The sequence below is a fragment of the Sciurus carolinensis genome, chromosome 6, assembly GCF_902686445.1.
Source record: "Sciurus carolinensis chromosome 6, mSciCar1.2, whole genome shotgun sequence".
Lineage (NCBI taxonomy): Eukaryota > Metazoa > Chordata > Mammalia > Rodentia > Sciuridae > Sciurus > Sciurus carolinensis.
Window position 1 is genome coordinate 64,711,882 of NC_062218.1, and position 23,133 is coordinate 64,735,014.

The window sequence follows — 23,133 nt, forward strand, 5'->3', positions numbered from 1 at the left end:
GGAGACCTTTCCAAAAGAGAAGGTGACCTCCAAATATTGGTTCAATCTGTCTCCCTTTCATCAGAGTTTGGTTCCTCCCCTGTAGCTATGCCACATGATTGGCAGACATGATTGATTGGTGGTGTTAAACAACTCTGGGCAGAAGGACTCAAGCACTGTTCCCTGCATTCTTGGTGAAAGCCCACAAGGGAGTCAAAACCATATTGCTAATATTAGAATGGCCTCATCATTTGCCAAAGATTACCTTCCGATATACTGCAGCTTGGCGCACATGCCCAGGGGACCCATTGGGACAGGTTTGACTGAGTGGGTGTGTTGTCCCCAGATAGAACCTGGGCTTCAAACTGCAAAGAGATGTGACCTTCCTCAGGATTCCCTACCCTTGGTCTGCCCCAATTTCCCTCTCCCCTCCTGTGGTCCTGTTCATGTCTATAGAATTAACCCTTTTTCTTTATATCTCTACCATTCATGTCTTCCTGCTACCTATCACTCTTATAACTCAACAAAAGATAAATAATCCAATTAAAAAATAGGCAAAGCATCTGAATAGACATTTTTTCAAAGAAGATACAAAAATAGTAAGATGTGAAAAGATGATCACCATCATTCCTCATTAGGAAATGCAAATCAAAACCACAACGAGATACCATTCCATTTTCATTAGGATGACTAGAAGTCTAAAATAAAAAAGTCAGATAATAACAAGGGTTGGCAAGGACATAGGGAAACTGAAATCCACATGCATTGCTAGTGAAAATGTAAAATAGTGCTGCTGCTGTAGGAAATAGCTTGGCAGTTTCTTGAAAAATTAAACCTTAGAGTTGCTACATAACCTGACATTCCACCCCTAGGTATTCAAGAGAACTAAAAATACATGTTCATACAAAAACTTGTACATGGATGTTCACAGCAGTATTATTCGCAACAGCCAAAATATAGAAACAACCCAAAGTCCATCAGTTGATGGTGAATGTAGAAAATATAGAAAATATCCATACAGGGACCGGGGCCTTTTGTTCGGTGCGGCTGCGGGAGGGCCCCAGAGTGGCGAAGCCGGCCGCCTTCCCCAGAGCGCTAGGTCATCCCGGTGGCCCCTCCAAGGGGTGGGGGACACCTCCTGGGCCGGGCGTCGCCCCAGGCGCCGCCCCGCCCTAAGCCCGCCCCACCCCACCTGAGGGAAGGAACCGGCGGCCCTGCCAGCTCCGGGGTCGCCGCCCTGCTTCCCCATGCTCCGGACCCTGGGCTTCCCCTCTCCCCTCAGGCCTACGCCATGAAGATCAAGGATGCCAGGAAACCCTCTTTCCCATGGTTTGGCATGGACATTGGGGGAACTCTAGTAAAGCTCTCGTATTTCGAACCTATTGATATCACAGCAGAGGAAGAGCAAGAGGAAGTTGAGAAAAAAGGTATTCGGAAATATTTGCCTTCTAACGTAGCATTTGGGTCCACTGACATTCCGGATGTACACCTTGAACTGAAGGATTTAACACTTTTTGGCCAAAGAGGGAACTTGCACTTTATCAGATTTCCAACTCACGACCTGCCTACTTTTAGCCAAATGGGAAGAGACGAAAGCTTCTCAACATTACAAGCAGTGCAGTGTGCTACAGGAGGTGGCGCTTACAAGTTTGAAAAAGATTTTCGCACAATTGGAAACCTCCACCTGCACAAACTGGATGAACGTGACTGCCTTGTAAAGGGCTTGCTGTATATAGATTCTGTCAGCTTCAAGGGACAAGCAGACAGCTATTATTTTGCTCATGCCTCAGAACCTGAGCAATGCCAAAAGATGCCTTTTAACCTAGATGATCCCTGTCCACTGCTGGTGGTGAACATTGGTTCATGAGTCAGTATCTTAGCAGTCCACTCCAAAGATAACTATAAACGAGTGACCGGGACAAGCCTTGGAGGGGGTACCTTTCTGGATTTATGCAGTTTACTGACTGGCTGTGAAAGTTTTGAAGAGGCTCTTGAAGTGGCATCCAAAGGTGACAGCACCCAAGCTCACAAACTGGTCCGTGATATTTATGGAGACGATTATGAAAGATTTGGTTTTCCAGGTTGGACTGTAGCATCTAGTTTTGGAAATATGATTTATAAAGAGAAGCAAGAATCTGTTAGTAAAGAAGAACTGGCAAGAGCTGCTTTAGTTACTATCCCAGTGATATTGATTCTGTGGCACCAATGTGCGCTGTTAATGGGAAAATAAGCAGAGTTGTCTTTGTTGGAAACTTTTTACGTGTCAATACTCTGTCAATGACACTTCTGGCATATGCACTGGATTACTGGTCCAAAGGTCAACTGAAAGCATTGTTTCTAGAACATGAAGGATACTTTGGTGCAGTTGGTGCACTTCTTGGGCTGCCAAACTTCAGCTGAAGCATCAGAGGTTACTCTGCTAATGTCATCCTGGAGGAACTAAAACCAGAGGCATTGTAACTGCATTGTTTGTCCTTAGAAACCAACGGATAAAAGAATTTCACTATTACTGTTAATTTTGAATGTCAGAATGGAAAACTCATGAATGCCATATTAAAAGAGAAAGCTCTGTAACATGAAGTATTGTTGAAGTGTTTTCCCTTCTGTATGTAGCCAGTGTTCAATCTGTAAATGCAGTATAGCCTCTGATTATTGAGCTTCCTCTCAGATTTTCTATTTATTTTATGTAGCCAGCACTGTAGTACTGTATTGCTTAAGACATAAATCTTAGAAAGTCTCAGAAATGTTTCACTTATGAAAAATAATTGATTTTGAATATTTATTTTGAGTCCATTTTATGTGTTATGATTACTAGTGAGCAGACAGTAATATATGTATGAAAATTTATTGTAATGGCAGTCAGAGATGATGGCGATTTTAGAAATGTTAAGACAATATTAATTATTGTAGTTTTTCTAACACATCCTCCTCAGAAAAGCATATACTATGTGATCTTTGCCCAAAAGTATAATTTTCCCCACATGCCATAATTTAACTGAAATACTATTATTATATGTTACCCTGAATTTCGGAATGAATCCTGAAAAATGCACGTTTGGTGACAGCACACTTTCTGTATTTTTTATTTAATCAACACATTGAAATGTTTGTATTTTTAAATTGAAAGTTTACTTACTTATTTTTGATTCTGTCTGATGAAGTCCTTAGACTATTCGAATGGGATATGATTTGAGTGAATCAATAGTTCCATGCTCTGTTTACTACTAATTTATCATGCCCAAACTTAACATATTTCTTATTCAATATGAACCATGAAAGCTAAAGATTTTTATTCTATTATGAACAACAGAATCATTTATTTTAAATGGGCGTTTTGAAACTGTGGGAGTCTGAGGCAGTGTTACAGAATTATGAAAGAATCAGTGTTTTCCTACATTTGGTAATAAAAGCAATCATAGTTTAAAATTAAAAAAAAAGAAAATATCCATACAATGGAGTATTACTGAGCCATAAAAGGGAACAATTAAAGCTTTAATATATATATAAAAGGGCATCTATTATGTGATTCCATTCAAATGAAATGTCCAAAATAGGCAAATCTAGAGAGAGAAAAAATAGATTAGTGATTTCTAGGTCCTGGTGGCATGGGGGGAGTAGGAAACTGCAGTTTCATTTTGGAGAGATGAAAACACTGGTTGTACAACCTTGTGACTATATCAAAAAACCACTGAATTGGGGCTGGGGAGATAGCTCAGTCGGTAAAGTTCTGCCTTACAATCACAAAGCTGTGGGTTCGATTCCCAGCACCCCCAAAAAAGGAAAAAAAAACTGAATTATATTTTAAAATGATGAATGTTAGAGCATATGAACTAAAATTTTCAAAAAATAGTATAAGGAAATGGTCAATATATTGCTGGTGAAAACATACATTGGTACAATCTCTTGAAGTTCAATTTTGCATACTTATCAAAATTAAAAATACTATCTACTCTTAAATCCAGAAAATTCCTTTTCTATGAACTTGTCCTACACATATGTTCAAATATTTGTAAAATGGCATGTTGACTTCACCTTCTTTGGGATATCAAAGGACCATCATTATATGACTGATTAAATAAAGCATGATATATCCACTTAACAAAATATTATGAAGCCATAAAAACTCAAGAGGATACTCTTTATTTAATAACATGGAATGATTCAAATGTTAAGCAAATACAAAATGATGTGCAAAACGGTGTAAAGGGTTTATTACCATTCTTATGAAAAGAGAAGAGGGGACTATCTATATCAGTATTTGCTTCTATACATATAGAGCACTTTCAGAAGGATATACGCAATTCAGTGAGCATTGTTTGCCTACAAACAGGGGAACTGGAGTCTAAGGAACAGAATGTGTGTGTGTTGGGAGGGCGGATTCCAATATAAGCCTTTAATGTGAGTTTTGAGTTTTTAAACCACATGAATGTATTCTGTTTAAAAAACAAATAAAATATAGATTTTTAAAGATTTTTAAAATACTGTGTGAATAAATCTATCGGAAGAACATGAGCCTGAGTATAGAGAAACCTTAATTCTGGTTCCGGGGTTTTCCAAGAACTACTTACCTCATCTGCTATTCAGTTTTCCCATGTCACCCACCCACCTCATTTATGCTGTCTGTATTTTTCACCAAAACACAGAGGTTTAGAAAAGAATCATTTGTGAGGATTATTAACAACTAAAGATCTTAATAACTTTTAAAAAGCTTAATTCACACTTCTGGTTAAGTGAATTGATCATGGAAGAATAAGCAGTTATACAATTTGTAAAGCACACAAGTGTTAGCCAAGATGAATCTCTCCACCAACAGATGGCGATAGTGGGTAGTATAATGTGTGTTTGCCAAGTTACAAATTTGTCCTAAGGACACAAAAGCTTTGGAGTCAAAGAAATTTAGAGCTACAGAGAGTGTTAGATATTATATATTATTAATATACTATGTGCAATATTATGTATTATTACACATCCTATATTATAGAAGAGCTCAACTCCTTTATTTACTTCTGTGGAAATGGTGTCATTGAGATCAGAATTTGACACAGTCAAAATAGAAACCTACACCTCATAATTCCGAATCTACCCCTCTAATACTTTTGAAGCCAAAAAACTAAAACTCAGGCTTTCAAGACAGTACACAAACCAGTCAGTCAAAACTTGTTTATCACTTTTCTAATCCTAAGAGACAATTATGGGAAGGGGTTTTCCATAACTTAAAGTATGGTTGCCAAGTTCACAGATATGACTCCTAAGTAGTTCTTTCAAGTACCTAATTTTGAAAAAGCCAACAAACTTCCTCATTTTATTATAGAAAATTATGTACGACAAATGACTTTTTCAGAAATAAAATCTATTTCCATGGTACACGTAAGATAGGTAATTTCTAACTTAAAAAATGACAAGTTAATTTTTTAACTTGAGATATTTAGGAATGACCTAAATGTCCAAAAATAAGGAGATTATTTAGTAAATATAAAGTAGCTCTTGAAATGATATTTTTGATAATTTTGTATAGGCAATATGGAATGGTATCGTGGTTATAGGCACCAACTCTGGACCACATTGTCTGGGTCACATTCTGTCCACCATTTACTAGCCCTGTGACAAGTTTCTTGGCCTCTTCCAACCTCAGTTTCCTTTTTATAAAACAGGGAGGCTAAGAGAAGCCTTATCTTTGTGAGAATTAGTTAATACTTGTAAAGGGACCAGGACAGTGCCAGCATATAGTATCTGAGGGCAAGGAGACTCCTTAGCCCTCCCAGAAGTGTTTACTCCTTTAGAAGAAGATAGTTACTAACCCAACATCTAACTGGGTCTCATGAACTCTGAAAGAATAAAACCAGTAAAAGAAAAGTCAAGAGAAACATTTGGGGAGGCTGGCCTGCCTAGAGTCAGCTACATGGAGAGATCAATAAAGGATTTTGGAGTAGCCAGCTTCACCCTTCCTCTGCTTCTTAATCACAGGGTTCTCCAAATATTCAAGTATTTTCCCCAAGACTGAAATGTTGGTGTCTGGTGGGAGAAGATGTTAAGGGACTAAAGCAGTCGATTCTATGAATGAGTTTTTGAAGTGTGGTATTTGTTTTCCTGTTCCAAGTCTGTTGGAAGGAAAGCCGTTGGAGAAACGAATGACCTTCCTTTCTTTCGCAATGTGAGTTCAGTTCTCTTAGGTCGGAGCAAATGCAGAACCCTTGAGACAGATCTCAACTTCCTTTTCTCCCTTTTCTTTATTTGCATATCCCTCTAGTTCTACAAAGTGTCTAGGGTGAGGTTTGCATTACAATAGGGATTCCTGATTACACTTTGCAGCCCCATTTGAACTGTGGGAAGTATCACTGCTGACCATGAAGGAAACCACACTTTATCTCCACTGCAAAACCTTGGCTACAGCTGTTTCTTAGTAAAATGCTTTCCTCTTTAGAAGTCTTCAGATCACTGTTCAAATCTCTATTATAAATGAATCCTCTCTTCTCTTGGTCTTAGGACACCATGAGGCTAGGTTTGGTCTGAAAGCTTATGTGAACACATACTTACATACTTGAGACATCAGGGTTCAAGGATATCTCCTGTGACTAGCATAGTAAGCTTAAAATGTTTGTTGAATAAAATAAAATTTATATGTCATCTAAAATATATATATAGGAAGGGAGACGTGTGTGTTGTATCCAACAGTACCCAGAATAAATTATTGTATTCAGTCTGTCATAATCACATCTGCATCTTTGAACTATGTCAATCTTACTCAGATTGAGGGGGAAAGTTCGTTTTATAGGCGTGAAATAACTAGTGGACTTAGGAAAAGCACAAAACAGCCTTACCACTTTCTAGCTATATGATTCTAAATATTTCATCCGGTTTATGCAAGCTATTTCTTCACCTGTAAAGGGGGTAAAGACAACAACCTCACTGGCTGTTTCAATAATTACCATTAAAGACATTAAAACACTCTGCAACTGTTCTTGCTCTTCTTAGTCATCTAACATAAGCACACTCTGTACAAATATATTTTCTCTATTAATTACAGAGATGTTTCTAAAGAAAAGCATTAAAAGAGTGAAGATGCTCTAAGGCGTTCAACACAAAGTTAAACCTGGAAGCAATGTCAGCCGCCCAAGAAAAAACGCAATCTGGGGTTTTCATACTATGGGTTTTGAGAACTTGGAAAAATTGCTTCAATCTTTGGTCAAACACTCCTAACCTACGACCACGGGGTTCCTGTAGGTACCAGGGTCGCCCCAAGAGCGAGCGTTTTGATTTTGACTCTACTCCAGGGACCCAACCCTTTCCCTCTCCCTCACCCTTTCTATTCTTCCTCTATGAGATTGCTTGGGAGAGGCCTTTCTGATTCTTGTGCATGCCGACTGCCAGGCTCTAAACCTACCCTTCCCAGAAACCTCTTCACCCAGATCTTTAGAAAACGAAAGACCACTCTGGAACCGGGCAGCTGCTGGGGGCTCCGTGGTGCTGCGCGCCCTAAGCTGAGCATGCGCAGAGCTGCGCAGCCTGCAGGCCTGGGAGGAACGAGGACGCCTCAGCCTAGGCAAGTAGCCGCCTGGCGTGGACCCAGGTTTGACAGCTGATCCCAGTTGGTCCACGCCCGCGTATCGCAGGCCAGGTCCGACCGGGAACGGCAGGGCCGCAGCTGGAGGCGGGGCGGCGCTGGGCGCGGGGCCGAGCGAGCTGTCGGGGACGCAGCGTACCTGGTAGCGGCCGGTGAGCAGCTGGCTCCGCGATGGCGTGCACAGCGGCTGCGTGTAGTAGTTGTCCAGGAGCACCCCGCCGGCCACCAGCGCGTCCAGGTTCGGCGTGCGGATGCGCGAGCCGTGGAAGCCTACGTCGTTCCAGCCCAGGTCGTCCGCCAGCACGAAGACCAGGTGGGGCGGCCGGCCGGCCTCGGCACCCCGGCCAGGCTGTGGTAGCAGCAGCAAGAGCAGCAGCAGCGGCGGCGGCGGCGACAGGCCGGGGCCTTGGAGCAGGCTCGCCGCTCTGCGCGGGCCCATCCTGCACTGCCCGCGGTCTCCTTGCCCTTGGCGCCGCCAGTCCCCGGCACCGCTTATCAGGAACTGGGCGGCCGGGGCCTGCCCCGCCCCGGCGCGGGACTTTACCCTTCAGCACCGCGGGCTGGGAAGGCGGATCCTCGCGCCCCTGCCGCTTCTGAGCCGGGCCCTCGGTGGTTGTGGTGGGGAGGAGCCAGTGTGGGCTCCCACCGCCCAGCTCGGTGGAAACTCCGTGGGTGCTTGAAAGGCACCAAGGCCCAATATCTTTCATACCGATGATTGGCACTGTGGCATTCAAAGAGAAGATGTTTTCTTTTTAATAACTCTTACAGTTTACAAAGCATTTTCACATCCCTTTTCTCTAAATCTTGCAGTAACCCTGGCAGCTAGGTATTGTAAGCAGTGCCCATTTTTTCAGAAGAAACAAGCTTGTAAATGGTTGAGCCTCTGGCTCTAGATCCTGAGGTATGCTCTTTTAACAAGTCGTTGCTACTCAAGAGGCCACCCAGGGGCAGGTGGGAGGACAGTGAGAAGGCAGTGGTCTAGATTGTGTTTAGAATCATGTAAGAATAGTGTACATCTGCGAAGCCACTTCCTCCCCACCAGCAAACAGTGAGCCAAATGTTCAATCTGGTTGCATAATGTCTTTTTGAAGGGGCAGTTTACTTCCAGGTTGCCTTAGAGTTGTTTTGGCATATTGAATGGTCATTGAATAACTAATTAGCTTTTGGGAATTGGCTTCTCTACCACGCAGTGAACCCAAAAAGTACAATATCTAATTTGCCTGAAATGCCTGCACCTGAAAGGAAGATTTCCTTTAACATGTGTTTATTGAATTGGGAAGTTAACCTCATGACCAGTATATTCCCAGTATCATCTGAGACTTTCCGCTTACCCCACGTCTGGAAATAAATTATAGTTGTTAGGTGCCGGTGGAAATTTTTTTTCATTGCCTAGAAAACATGTTCTTTCTGGTTGACGCTGAGTCTGTGGAGTTATATTACAACTTTTAAGTTGTAGATGAAAGATAGCCATGAAAAATATTTCTTGTTTTTCCATGGAAATGAACTCTATGAAGTGGAGTGACAACCCTCCCCCTTCAACATCACCATTACGGAAAAATGTTTTGCCTCCACTGGCACATTTATTGTAATTGATCTGTTCCTTGATTTATCCTTTGCATAGCATCTTGTCAGTTTCCTCATTAATCAGTTAAATAAAATTTTACCACGTATTCATTACTGTATTTGTGTGAGGGTCATGATTTTACCTTTTTGGGGGGAAATTGTCTTAATGCATGAAATATTTCCTTCTTCCATACTTATATTTTTTCCTTGAAGTAGATTAGTGTTGTTTATATCTACCTATATCTACTTTTCATCGCTAGTGGAATCTATGAAATTTAACAGGAAAAATAGTTTTAGCATTAACTAAATTCAAAAGAGAATAATTTTGAAGAGCTATTTGACTTTTTCTGAACTTTTTATTTAAAGATCCTTTAGAACTTGAAGGACTGAGAATTTCCATTGTGATTGTGAAGGTCCTTTTGCCCAATCTACTCTTCTTTCTCTTCTTCCTCCCCCGCCCCCACTGTGGCATTGTATTAAATTTTTTTCACTGTGGCATTGTATTAAATTTTGTTTTATTTATTATTTATTTTTACAGACCGCATTTTGATTCATTGTACACAAATGGGGTACATCTTTTCATTTCTACGGTTGTGCACCATGTAGATTCATACCATTCGTGTAATCATACATGTAATAAAAGTCAAATTGCCCAAACATTGGCTGCGAATCTTCAGGAACAATTCTTCCTTTGACCAACTGCTGCTGAAACTAACAACCTTCTCATGTCCTGCATTTTCAGATAAAAACCTATACTAGTAGTGCTCTGGAAATATGCAAATGGAGGGGTTAATTCTATTTTTCATCCTTGTGTCAAACACTTATAATGTGTAGCGCAAAATAGTTATTTTATAAACTCTCTTTGGAGTTAGTTGGATGTTTCCTTTTATCAGACTTAGGTTATGGTTTGTGCAGGAATATCACAAAAGTGAGGAGGTATGCTACTCAGCGCCTCCAATGAAGAGGCTTATGATGTTGATTTGCTCTCTCAATGGAATAACTTTGTCAAGGTAGTCATTTCTCCACTATAAAATTACTGGTTTCTACTTATTAATAAGTTATTTTATCTAGAGAGAAACTTTGAAAATACACTAATTTTTGCTTATTAGTTTTAGTGTCATTGCCTCAATTATAATTAGGATGGCTACTAAGTGATTTTTTTTTCTAATTCTGTCACTTCTTTATTAATTGCCTTTCTACTATGAGAAAAGTTTATCTTCCTATTGATTTATTTCAACATGAATTCATGGGTTCTTGTTTTAATCAATATATGCTAATCCTTCACTATAATTAATTCAATGCTTTGAATTCTCTCTGTTTTGGCCAGGGGAGTCCCTTTAATTTGACTTATTTCCTTTTGGCATGTCCTCTTCGATCTTTGAGGATTTTCTTGCCTTTTGGTACAATGAGATTTTCAACTCCTTATGTATTTTTTCCTTCTCCAACCCATTTCTCCAAGGAATTCTGATTCTTTTTAATGGAAGATGGCATTTAGAAACCAAAATATGTGCTTTAGGTGTGCTCATTGCTACTGAACTTCTAGAATCTTTCACCAAATAACCTTAGAAACTAGATATACATACATATACACATAACATAAATATTCATATATACACACCCACATATTGTGGTGTGTATAAAACCATGAGTTCATAGTGAATAACTGATTGTTTTCTCCTCCTTTCCATATATGTAGTGTGAGTTGTAACAATATTCATTACCACTGACTATTAAAAAGTACTATACTGAAGACAGATTTGCAGAAAACAAATCATACTCTTACCCAATGATCCAGCAACTCCACACCTTGGTATATCTACCCAAAGGAGTTAAAAACTTATGTCCACACAAAAATCTGCACACAGATGTTTATAGCAGCTTTATTTATAATTACCAAAACTTGGAAGTAACCAAGATTCTCCTTCAATACATGAATGGATAAATAAACTTTGCATCCAGCTGATAGAATATTATTAAGAAAGAATATTATTAAGAAATGAACTTGATAAAGCCATGAAAAGACCTGGAGAAATCTTAAAGACATATCACTGAGTGAAAAAAGCCAATCTGAAAAGGCCACATACTGTTGATTCAAATATGTGACATTTTGGAAAAGACAAACTATGAACATAGTGAAAAAGAGCAGAAGCTGTGGGAGAGAGGTTAATAGGTGGAGCACAGAGAATTTTTAGGACTGTTAAACTATTTTTATGATACTAAATGGTGAATATATGTCATTATGTACATTTCTCCAAACCCACAGAATGCACATCAAGAGTGACCCTTAAGTAAACTATGGACTTCAGGTGATTATCTTAGTTCATTTCCTGTAGCTCTGAGAATACCACAGACTCGGTAGTTTATAAAACAACAGAGTTTCATTTTGCTCACAGTTCTGGAAGCTGGGAAGCCCAAGGACATGATATGGGAAATCTCTTTATCTTCCTCTCAATTTTACTGTGAATCAAACTGCTCTAAAAAATTAAGTCTTTTAAAAAAAGTAACATACAGTCATACATCAGTTAAATGACAGGGATATGATCTTAGAAATGCACTATTAGGTATTTTTGTTGTTTTGAAAATTTCCTAAAGTGTACTTACACAAACCTAGATGGCTACCATATCACTAGGCCATATAATCTTATAGGATCACCATTGTATATAAGGTCTGTCATTGGACATCCTTACATGGGACATAGTTGTACTGAAATGCCCAAGTCAATGAGTGCCCCAAAGACCACCAGGTAGCCAGAATCCGATGCAAGCGCAAAAGGACCATTTACTAGCAGACTCGAGTCCTGACGGTCATCCAACACACCAATGCAGCAGGCAGAGGAGGAGCGGCCCCGACCATTACAAGGGTTCCTTTTTTATAGGAAAAAACCACAAGCAGGGAGTTGGGGACCGTAGGCAGGGGCAGGTTTAATGCCTTAGCGTTTCGGAATTGGGTAAGGGTATGTGGGGTGTACCTGAACTTGTTGGGGATAGGTCATGGGGTAAGCATGATCTCAGAACAGGAACTTCTGAGCTCATAGGGACTTTCCTCTTGCACTGTGTTTGGTCTGGGAGTGAGCTGTTTTGTTCTTTGGGGGGTTGGGGACCCGACTGAGATGGAGGCTCTTCCCTAAGATGGAGTCAGGTTGGTTCAATTGAGTCCCTTCAATACTTTTTAATTTTTGCAATGTGATAAAAGAAATGATATCTCAGTATAGTTTTTTATTTCTGTATTTCTCTTATGATGAGTAAAGCTAAGCCATTTAAAGGGCCATTTTCATACCATTTTTGTGGATTATCTGTGTCATTTTCTATTGGGTTAGGTTTTTTGCCCTTCATCCTAAAAGTTATTTATATCTTACAGTGATTACCCCTTTAATTGTGGCATGTATTGGAAATATTTTCTCCCACTATGTCAATTGTCATATTTTTATAGGGTTTCTAACACACACAAAAAATGTTATTCTTAAAAATGTTAGTAGAGCTGGGTGTAGTGGTGCATGCCTGCAATCTAAGCAACTTGGGAGTCTGAAGCAGGAGGATCACAAGTTTGAGACCAGGCTGGAAAAATTAGCAAGATCCTGTCTCAAAATTTTAAAAGGTGGGGATGAGGCCCAGTGGTAAAGGGTCTCTGGGTTTCAATCCCAGTACTGGAAAAAAAAAAAAAATGTTATTCAAATTTATTAATAAATTTATTTTATTATATCTGAATTTTGAGTCATAGACTCTCCATATACCAAAGCTAAAATAAAATCTACCCGTGTTTTCTTCTATTTTTATGGTTCCAGCTTTTACATTTAGATCCTCATTTATTTTTGTGTGTAATGTGAAATATGTATCTAGTTTTTTTTTTTCCAAATGGCTACTCAATTGTCCCAACGCCATTAATAGAGAAGTCCATTTTTGCCCCAGTGAAATGAGGTATTATATTTAATTTCCATATATACTTGGATCTATTTCTGGGCTTTCTGTTTTATTCCACTGGCCTATTTACCCACAGAGTTAGATTATCTCAGTTGTACAAACTTCAATATGTTTTAATGTATGGTAGGTTCCTAAGTGACTTCTCATAGCTCATGCTTTCCTGGCAATTCCTGCATGCTAATTTTGCATATACATTTTCATATCAATGGCCCTACTTCCATTAAAAATTTTGTGACATTTTTATTGAAATTGAATTAAATTTAAGAGTTAACTGGTGGAGAACCAAAATCTTTGTGCTATTCATTTGTCATCAATAAACAAGGGATGCCTTTCCATTTATCAACTTCCACTCTTGCATCTTTTAGGAATGTTTTGAAATTGTCCTCATATTACCCTTATATTTTTGTATTAAATTTATTTCTAAGTATTTTATCTTCTCTGTTGCTATTGAAATGGAACTGTTTCAACCATTATATCCTTTAACTGATTATTATTTGTGAACCTTACAACTACTGATGGTTTGTAATTCTGCATGGTAATTTGTATCCTACCAATCATTGAATTTTGTTAGTTCAATCATTGATGTTTAAGGGTTTCCCAGTAAATAATCATATTTAGAAAAGACATTTCAATCAGTTAGATGCAAAAATTGGAAATGAAACAAAAGCAGCACCCAAATCACAAGTGGATACAAAAGTTAATTACTGGTAGGTAGGGTGCTTGGAACTTGGAATATGTCTTACATAGAAATTATGTTATACTTTATCAGCTTGTTTGCACTCTGACTCACTTAAAACCTATTAAACCTGTGGTTAAAATTCCCTATAATTCTTAAAAGTCAGAAAGAAAAAGATCAACAATCCAATTTTAAAATGGACAAAGTATAGAAACACAGGAAATGTAAGTGGCCACTACATACGTGCATGCTCAACATTATTCAAAAAGAGAAATTCACATAGAAACTTTAATAATATACCCTTATATTCATTGCTTTGGGAAGATGTAAAGAAACAGTCCTCTTATAGGTGAGTCACAGAAGTAAAAGTTGGTACAACTGCCGAGGTCAATAGTTTCAAAATGCACATATACTTTGATCTAACAGTTCCAGTTCCAGGAATCTGTTCCATAGGTATACCAGTGTGAGAAATGTATACAGTGAGGTATTCATTTTAACCTTATTAATAATAAAAAAAAGCCAATAATGGGGCCTGATTAAATTATTTAAATTATTTACAGAATACTAAGCAATCATTTGAAAGGATAACATGAAACAATCTCTAATACAATACAATGTCTTTTTTTTTTGGTACTGAGGAATGAACCCAGGGGCACTCAACCACTGAGCCACAATCCCCAGCCCTTTTTTGTATTTTATTTACAGACAGGGTCTCACTGAGTTGCATAGGGGCTTGCTAAATTGCTGGCTTTGAACTGGTGATCCTTCTGCCTCAGCCTCCCAAGATGCTGGGATTATAGGCGTGTGCCACTGCGCCCAGCCAATGTCAATTCTTTTAAAATTAAGCAAAGAACATTATGGTTGATTTGCTTTCATTTGCTTTGGAAAAAAGTGTTTGTGTCTGCGTGTGGAGACAGAACGAGAAAGGTAAAGGTATTTGTCTAATATAAAAGTATTTCAAGAAGGATACAGAAGACATTAGAACATTGGTTGCCCCTGGAGAGACCAGTTGACTAGGGAAAGGAGTGGGAAAGAAACTAACTTTTCACCATATACATTTTTATACTTTCTCATTTATTTGATCTCTGTGCATGTATTATGTATATCATCATCATCTCCTCCTTTTGTTCTTCCCCCTCTTCCTCCTTCTTCTCCTCCTTTTCTACCACTACTACTACTGCTACTATTTACATTTTTAAAAAAAATAAAGTGCATTATGACAGCAGAGTGCCAAGAATCAGTCTTTCTCAGTGGACACATTTGTAAAGTCTGACAGTCCTGTGCTAAGAAATTACATAGTTATTTATGCCCAGCCTCTTGACTGTTGTTCTGTGCCCTTGTTCTTGGCATATGCTAAAGGACTGTAAACTATGCTTAAAAGTCAGGGTCCCTGTGTTTCATCGCTTCTTCCAAACCGTTTTTATTTCAGTGACTTTGACTATGATAAATATCGCATACAAAACTAAGCAATTTTAAGTACTTCATTTCTAAACGTTTAACCGTTGGCATATAGGAAGAAAAGCTACCCAGCTGGTGAGATAAGAATGGTAAGAGGTCTTTCTTCAGAAAGAAAACCTGAAGTTCACTAACTGCATGTAGTAAATTGTGGCCGATGTTACTGATTGTCCTGTTATTACCCTGACCAGTCCAGAAGAAGATACACTTGAACATCATCAAGAAGACCCAAAATTTGTACATGGAACTATTTTCATGTTCATGATGCATTTAGTTTTAGAAACTGATGTGGGTTGGATTTGTTTCTGTCATACCTAAGTAAAGGGAAGGGTCCTTTTAAAGGTCTATAGGTGGTAAACCAGACTTCAGAAGAGGGTCCTCTGCCCCTTCTTTCAGGTGTTTATATTTACATGCAATATTATATTTGCTAGCTATTATCAGTGCATTGAGAACAATAGAGATTCCAAGCATGTAGAAAAGGAATTCTTTTTAAGCAACATCTTTAGTTTATTGTTTTTGTTCTATGTGTTAGTGTTAGTGTGTGTGTGTGTGTGTGTGTGTGTGTGTGTGTGTGTTAGAAGGTAAAATGTTGGAAGAGAGAAAAAAAAGAAAGATTTCTTCTTACTCTAAAATTCTATTTTTATGGAATGTATAAGTCTATGGCCAACTCAAAATGCAACTCCTTTTACTCTTTCATCCTATCATTCATTATCACTTCCTACCTTCTCAAAACCTGCTGGGTGACAGAAGAGAGTGAACATAGATCCATTGTTATAGAAAGATTGGCACAGTGTTTTTGTGCATAAGATAAATGCATAAAAGTGCACAGAAATCACTTTATTCTCAGAAAGTAATCACCATATAACCACCAGCGCATCAAAAACAGGATGTTGGCATGGCATTTTCTCTCATTTCTTCTTTCTTTTCCTTACAATTCACACAGACCAAATCTTAGTGTTGGCACAATATTTATTATATAAAATCATATTGCATTGTTTTTTCTGTACTGACATTTTTATATTATGTTTTTTTGGTTTTTTTTTTTTTTGCGATGCTGGGGATCGAACCCAGGGCCTTGTGCTTGACAGGAAAGCACTCTACCAACTGAGTTATCTCCCCAGCCCTACCCATTTCTTAAGCATCAACTCCAAGCCAGTTCTTTCCAACCATGCTTAAGCATCTCAAACCAATGTGATCACTGTGTTAAAAAAGAAAAGTCAATTCTATAACAAAAAAAAAAAAGAATCTGCTCTTCTTACATAAGAAAATGCAATATGTGTGTATGTGTGGTATTTTAATGATAATCTTTTTAAAAGTTAAATGTACATAGTCTTTAACGTTAAACAATAGAGATATATAGTGAAAAATAAGTTTGTTTTAACCTCTCCCCAAGAATACCAGTGTTACTCTTTCAGAAATAATCTATGCACATAGAAACACAATTTAACATATACATTTCCTAATTTGAACCTAAATGGTAGCACATTTCATGCTGAACTACACAGTCCTTTTCAAAGTAATCATGTCGGTAGACATTGTTGGCCCACCTCATGACCTCTCTCCATCCTAGTGGCCATATTTGCACCTCTTGACCCTATCCCATTGACCACAGTCCAATAGACATCAATCCTGTATGCGAGTCATTGTCTTTCTATACACTCCATTTCATGTATAGCTCTGCTCTGCTCTTCAGCACAAGGGACCAAACCCCACAAATTTGGTATCACAGGCTACGTTACCTACTTAGCTTGCAGCTAGACTCAGACAGTGAGGGGCTCTAGTGAGGGATGGAGGGTATGAGGAAGGGACAGGCCAGGATGTTTCTTCCCCTCTCTGCTCTGAGTAGCGGCTTTCAGCAGCATGGCTGTATTTCCTCTAAGCTGTATTTCCAGCTTCTGCTGGAAGCTTCCCCTATACGGTCCTGCTAACTGTTACGCAGCCCCTCTTCAGGGGTTCTCCATGTTAAGTGTGCTCATTTGAACTGCCCTGCAACTCAGTCACGTGGAGCGCCTCATGGAGAAAGACATCCTGCCCTCTCCAGCTCTTCCACTGATCCCTGATGAACTGCCAAACCTGTGACTGAGAAGCCCTCTTGGATGAATAGTGAGACTCTTTCCTTTTAAATCTTGCCTATTCATATGACAAAATTACTCTTTAGTAATAACCATGAAATAAAAAAAATAATAGCATCCAGAAAAGAAATGCAAAGAGGGAAAAATTTCTCTTGTTGAACTTCACATGTAGAATTATACCAGTATAAAACCAGTGATAAAAATAGAAATGAATAAATATTACAGTACAACAGAGCAAGAGGTTAATATTTTTTAAATTATATTACAGGTAATATATTTTTGAAAAAGGAAAAATATTCATGCCTAGATAGTAATCTGTTATAATAAATTGGTCTGTTGTCTGTAAACAATGAATTCACCATCTCTATTTTTTTAAGCCTTAAGCATTGTAAGTTCATCAGTGACTTTATCAAAATCAATCTTCTTCAACTATTAATATTTAATAGAGAGTATAGCCAGATTTGTCCAGTTTTCTTTGTGCATGATTAACTGAAAAACAATTTTTAAACTTTAAATTTGAAAGTTGCTTTTATTTGAGCCTCAGACAGATAAGTAATTAGGAAAAGACTTCAACATAGTGAAAATTTGGCAGATTCATAAAAGTCTTCTTTCACAACAAACTCTAGAAATTGCAATACTATGTCTTTGCTTCTTTGGGAACATCTAGTTTCTTTCAAAGACCTCTGGTGAAAATTTCCCACTAATATACCTTCATCAGAAAATTCATAATATATTTCTTAAGTTTTAACCCAACAACAACTTAAAAAGAAATTTTAATTTGAAAGACATATTCAAAATCACTGATATATTTTATGTATGAACTAAAGTTTATGTTTAGAGAACACAGTGTTAGACCTCACAGTTTGCCTTCTGTTTCATAATTCACATACTAAACATAGATAGAAACTCTGGTCACATAGAATGATGATGTCTGCTTCTTTTTATTTATAATCCTTAACTGTCATTGTTTATTTCCAATTTCCTGTTTAATGTAGGATATCTAGTTCCACAGGGATTGAAGACACAAACTGTGCCTCAAGTAAACTTGAATGATTTCAGCAATTAAAAACTTGCTTTCAAATAATAAGTGTTGGCAAGGATGTAGGACAAAAGGTACAATCATACGTTGCTGGTGGGACTGCAGACTGGTGCAGCCACTTTGGAAAGCAGTATGGAGATTCCTCAGAAAACTTGGAATGGAACCACCATTTGACCCAGCTATCCCACTCCTTGTTTATACCTGAAGGACTTAAAATCAGCATATTACAGTGATGCAGCCACATCAATGTTTATAGCAGTTCAATTCACTATATAAAAATTATGGAACCAATCTAGATGTCCTTCAACAGATGAATGGATAAAGAAAATGTGGTACGTATACACAGTGGAATATTAAAGAAGAATGAAATTATGGGATTTGCAGGAAAATGGATGGAACTGGAGAAGATCATTCTAAGCCAAATAAACCAATCCCAAATAACCAAAGACTGAACGTTTTCTCTGATAAGCACATGCTGATCCATAGTGGGGGGTGGGTAAAGAAGAATGAAGGAACTTTGGATTGTACAGAGGGGAGTGAACAGAGGGGTGGGGCGGGTGGGAATGGGAAGGACGGTAGATTGAGACAGACATTACCCTATATACATGTATGAAAAAAATTGTTTTCTTTTAAAAATTAAAAAAAGAGAGAGAAAAGAAAAACTTGCTTTCAAAATGAATGCACGTAGCTGAATCTGTTGGTGGTCCATGGAATAGCCGGACCACCAACAGTCTCTTTATCTTCTGACACTGTGTGCCACCCTCTCCTTCTCAAAGTTCTCTCCCTATGGCTTTTGTGACACCATTGTGTGTGCCTCTTTCCACCCCTAGTTAAATGCTTGCCCTTGACCTCTAGTCTACAAGCTCCATGAAGGCACATCCGTATTGTTCACCACTGCTTTTCCAGTACCTGGCCTAGAGTAAGTCTCCACAAACATGTAGAATAATGAATCCTTCAATAAGGAATGCAATTATTCAGCACCGTAAGTACAAGAAAGGCTTCAGTAGATGTTATGTGAACTGTGCTTGACTAGTGGCAGAGCTGGAATAAGCAGGTCTTGTGACTTTCACTCCAGTACCTTTGAACCCATACTTCATGGCCTGCTAACACTTCTATTCCTGGAGAAAGTACTATTAAGTAATGCATTATCCTTTTATCATTCATAATGTAGTTTTCTGTAAACTAATCAATTAGTCTAAAGATTCATTAATGGCAGAGAACTGAAGGTGGTATGATAATTTATATTTTTATATGCTGATTCCTCAGGGGCATATAATTGATTTTTGATGTTCTGCTTTATCAAGGGCCTTAAAGGAAGCTATGCTGAAACCTTCTTCCATTCACAGCTTCGGTTTGCTGATAACATCAATCTCTACTTTTGTTTAATCCAAATATATACAAAATTCTCTCAGAAAACTCCAGAATCTAGTCTGCCTGCCATTTAATGTTTCACATGGCATATCTAAAAAATTTTTTTCCTGTCACCCTTCCTTATCAGTGGAAAAGATAAAGGCACAAATTCATTAGGATGCAAACATTAGCACCATAACCAACATCCATAAGTGTTTTGATAATGTACTGACTAGAATGTACTTTTGCAGCTCCAAAAGGCTCGCCTGGTTCCAGGGAAGAAAGTGCCTGTCATTCATTATCTCATTCCTAAACTGTAGACAGCTTCTGCACATCGGCTAACTCTAATCCTGGACCCGTTTCTTGGAGGCCTCTCTCAGTATATGGTCCACCTTCCAGAAGTTAGTGGTTTCAGTTTGGCTCTTCTGACTCAGTGTTCTCACTCAAGAACTGGTTGACATGCCATCAGGAGCAGAGAGCTTGGGACACTGGTCTTTCCCTCTCAGTGTCTCTCTCAGGGCCTCTCCCCTTGTATTGAATACTTAATGTCCACGGGATTCATGGCTTCCTTTTCAATATATTTTTGCAGTTTCCCCTTATACTACTAATCAGTTGTTTTCTGTGAGGGTCACAATTCCTAGACCCCTGGGAGAAATCTGGTTAGCTTATCTCTCTGTGGATAAGCTAGATTGAAGGTGATTGGTCAGCAATGGGTTGACTGGTGTCCAGGTCAGGATCACTGACTGAGTGGAAGTGGGGTGCTGGGGTAACCTACCACACCTAATAGCACTCAACGTACAACCAAAGAGGGAACCCGGGGAAGTTAAGAAAACCAGGAAGCAGACTTATACTGTGGGTAAGATTTTTGTTTAAGTTTAATATTCATCTGTCCTATTCTTTTTATTTTTTGGTTTTTGTAGTATATTAACTATATGACATGAGTTCAGTGAACTTTCATTATTGCTTCTGGCCATTACAGTATCTAAAAAAACTGAGAGTCTAAACCTATTTCACAGAGGAGGAACCTAGAAATGGTCAGTAACTCTCCTTAGGTGGTAGAGTTACAGAGGCAGAGAATGAGAAGTGGTCCTCCCAATTTCCAGATAATGGTCTTTCAACAGCTCAGCGCCTCACGTGGAACTGGACTAGAGAGCCTGGATAATATTCCTGATAAATAGGAAATGTCTGTAACCAAGGGTATTTCCCCTTTTTCTTTTGTAAGAGTATATACCAAAAAGAAATGAATGGTAGGTTGAAGAGTTCTAATACATGATTGCTATTATAAAACATAATATGTAAATTTGGCATTTTTTCAAAACTTTCAAGTTAAGAATTTTAGAATTTATTCTAATTTCAGAAATTTACCATGCTTCATATTCATGCTTCATATCCAGGAAAAGTTCAATAAATGTGTAACAAATAAGTGCATAAATGAATTATAAATGATAAACCACCTTTTACAAAAGAAAACCCTTCTGATTTACTCAGCCAACTGAACTTAAAAAATTTCAAGAAGTATATCAAAGAATTATTTCTAAATGGATTTTTTTCTTGCTATACATAGTGGCTAAGGGCAATCTTGTCAGTTCTTAAGCTTTTGTTTGACCTGCATTGTCAAATGCTTTGTGAAAAGATATTCAGAATGGCACCATGTGATGTCAACTTGCATTAATTCTTTCTCAAAGAGAAGTATTCAGTATTCATACAGTGTTTGTACTGGCACAATCTATTTAGATTTCAGCTTCATTTCTGAAGGTTTACAAGTACTGCTTTCTTTGAAAGATTCTGTTCTTTTTTGCAATTAATCTTCTGAAACAACCTTTGAAAGGACAATAATAATATCTTATAAAGCTGCTTTCAGGGAAGCCATTAAGAAAATAATAAATATTTCAGGGAAGTGAATAAAAATGTTAGTGATTTATTGATATTAAATTTTACAGTTTTCATCAAAGATATATTATGAAAAATTAAAACTATCACTTATTCACCTGAGAAAAATTTCTCAAAGAAATAAATCCATCAATAGCATTGTATTTATTTTTATGTAAAAGATAATTTATTAATGTTTTCAACCATCAATCATATGCTATGTTCCTAAAATTATATAAGGTTCTTTAATTCAGTTATAATAAAGATTATATATTAGCAAACACCTTTTTTACTAATTGGGTTTCATAAAAATATGTTTCTTCATTTGAAAGAACAATGTAAATCACTAATTCATTATTCCATCTTACTTAGAAAACAAGAGAAAGGTTTATTAGGATTCTAAATCTAGATGTTGATGATTTTGAGATGAATTCTTGGTTTCCTCTATTCCCCTGTGAACTAATTATAATACTGTTAAGTATAATTGTACAGCAACTATAACTCAGCTGCCTGGTGAAGGTCTTTTTCAAGTTTTGTTCTTTCTATCTTTTTTCTGAAGCCGGTTTCTGGTTGGTTCTGTTAATACCAAGGGTTCTTGTATGATGACTGCTGGGTAATTTCTACCCAATAGTTCGACTTCCACTTCTTGTCCCACTTCACTTAGCTCTACAGGAACATAAGCAAAAGCCAGACTCTTCTGGACACTGTAACTGTAGCTTCCAGATGTTGTGTTGCCAACCACCTGAAAAACAAGACCCGGGAGGCCTTAGCATCTCAGTCACAGCTTTGTGCTCCTCATCTCCAGATGAAATAACCTAAACTACAGTTCATTTGCTATATGAAAATGTCAGGAAATGCTACCTGAGGGATAATACCAGGGACATAGGAAGGTCACCTTTTTTAGAAGATTAATGAAAATTTAGAAATTATGAAAAACGATTTCAAACTGCACATCTGCATTTCTCTGAAGTTTCCCATTTTAAAGTAATAACACATAGTTTCTCAATACCCAGCATTATTTTGCTCAATTTCATACTAAGAGATCTGAAAGGATGAAGAATGGAATATTTTCACTTTAAGTTATAAAAGAAATTCCTTTTACCATTAAACAGTATGGTAATAGAAGGGGGAAGAAATCTAAAAAGTACAAATGCAAACTTAGTTATCATCCCTGTTGGAGTTTTAAAAATGGCCTGCCAAAATAGCACTAATTATGCTACTTATTATTGTATCCGTAGTCAATGTGAAATCAACCTTGTGAGAGAATATATACAGTGTGTGTATATTTATATGCACGTATATTATTTAACAATTCTTGCCAATTGTAAGGCATTTAAGTAAATGGTAATTTTAACATGTTGGCACAAAACATTTTTAAGACACTGAAGGAATATGTAGGGTCGTGGTAGCTACCCTCAAGAGCTTATACCTTAGTTGGGGAATTAACATGGAGGTATAGAAAATATAACCAGGAAGCCATGGCAGGAAACATGTTTATACTTTGAAAGGGGGTGGAATTAAGTCAGCAGAGGTGCAGGATAAACCCTTCCAGGATGAAGGAAGATGTGGAGCTGTAAATTAGTAAAGAAGAAAAGTAGTAAAATAAAGAGGATGAATTAAGGTAACCGGGGATGGCAAACCAGAGAACAAT

At 37.9% G+C, this 23,133-nt stretch overlaps 2 protein-coding genes and 1 pseudogene across 3 annotated transcripts in view; 1 reads left to right on the top strand and 2 right to left on the bottom strand.

The window, feature by feature from the left end:
- The window catches only part of Arsb (arylsulfatase B), a 196,060-nt gene extending 187,911 nt beyond the window's left edge, over positions 1 to 8,149 (bottom strand). Inside the window, exon 1 of the mRNA XM_047556044.1 lies at positions 7,680 to 8,149. Within this exon, the coding sequence (XP_047412000.1) occupies positions 7,680 to 7,979 (300 nt within the window). The 5' untranslated portion in view covers positions 7,980 to 8,149. The remainder of the gene's footprint in view (positions 1 to 7,679) is intronic.
- Positions 1,271 to 2,379, top strand: LOC124987088 (pantothenate kinase 3-like; annotated as a pseudogene).
- A 13,485-nt stretch (positions 8,150 to 21,634) lies between the features above and the next one.
- The window catches only part of Dmgdh (dimethylglycine dehydrogenase), a 62,646-nt gene continuing 61,147 nt past the window's right edge, over positions 21,635 to 23,133 (bottom strand). Inside the window, exon 15 of one of the 2 annotated variants that reach the window (XM_047555090.1) lies at positions 21,635 to 22,224. In XM_047555090.1, the coding sequence (XP_047411046.1) occupies positions 22,009 to 22,224 (216 nt within the window). In that variant the 3' untranslated portion in view covers positions 21,635 to 22,008. The remainder of the gene's footprint in view (positions 22,225 to 23,133) is intronic. The other variant, XM_047555089.1, reaches the window with a different exon arrangement.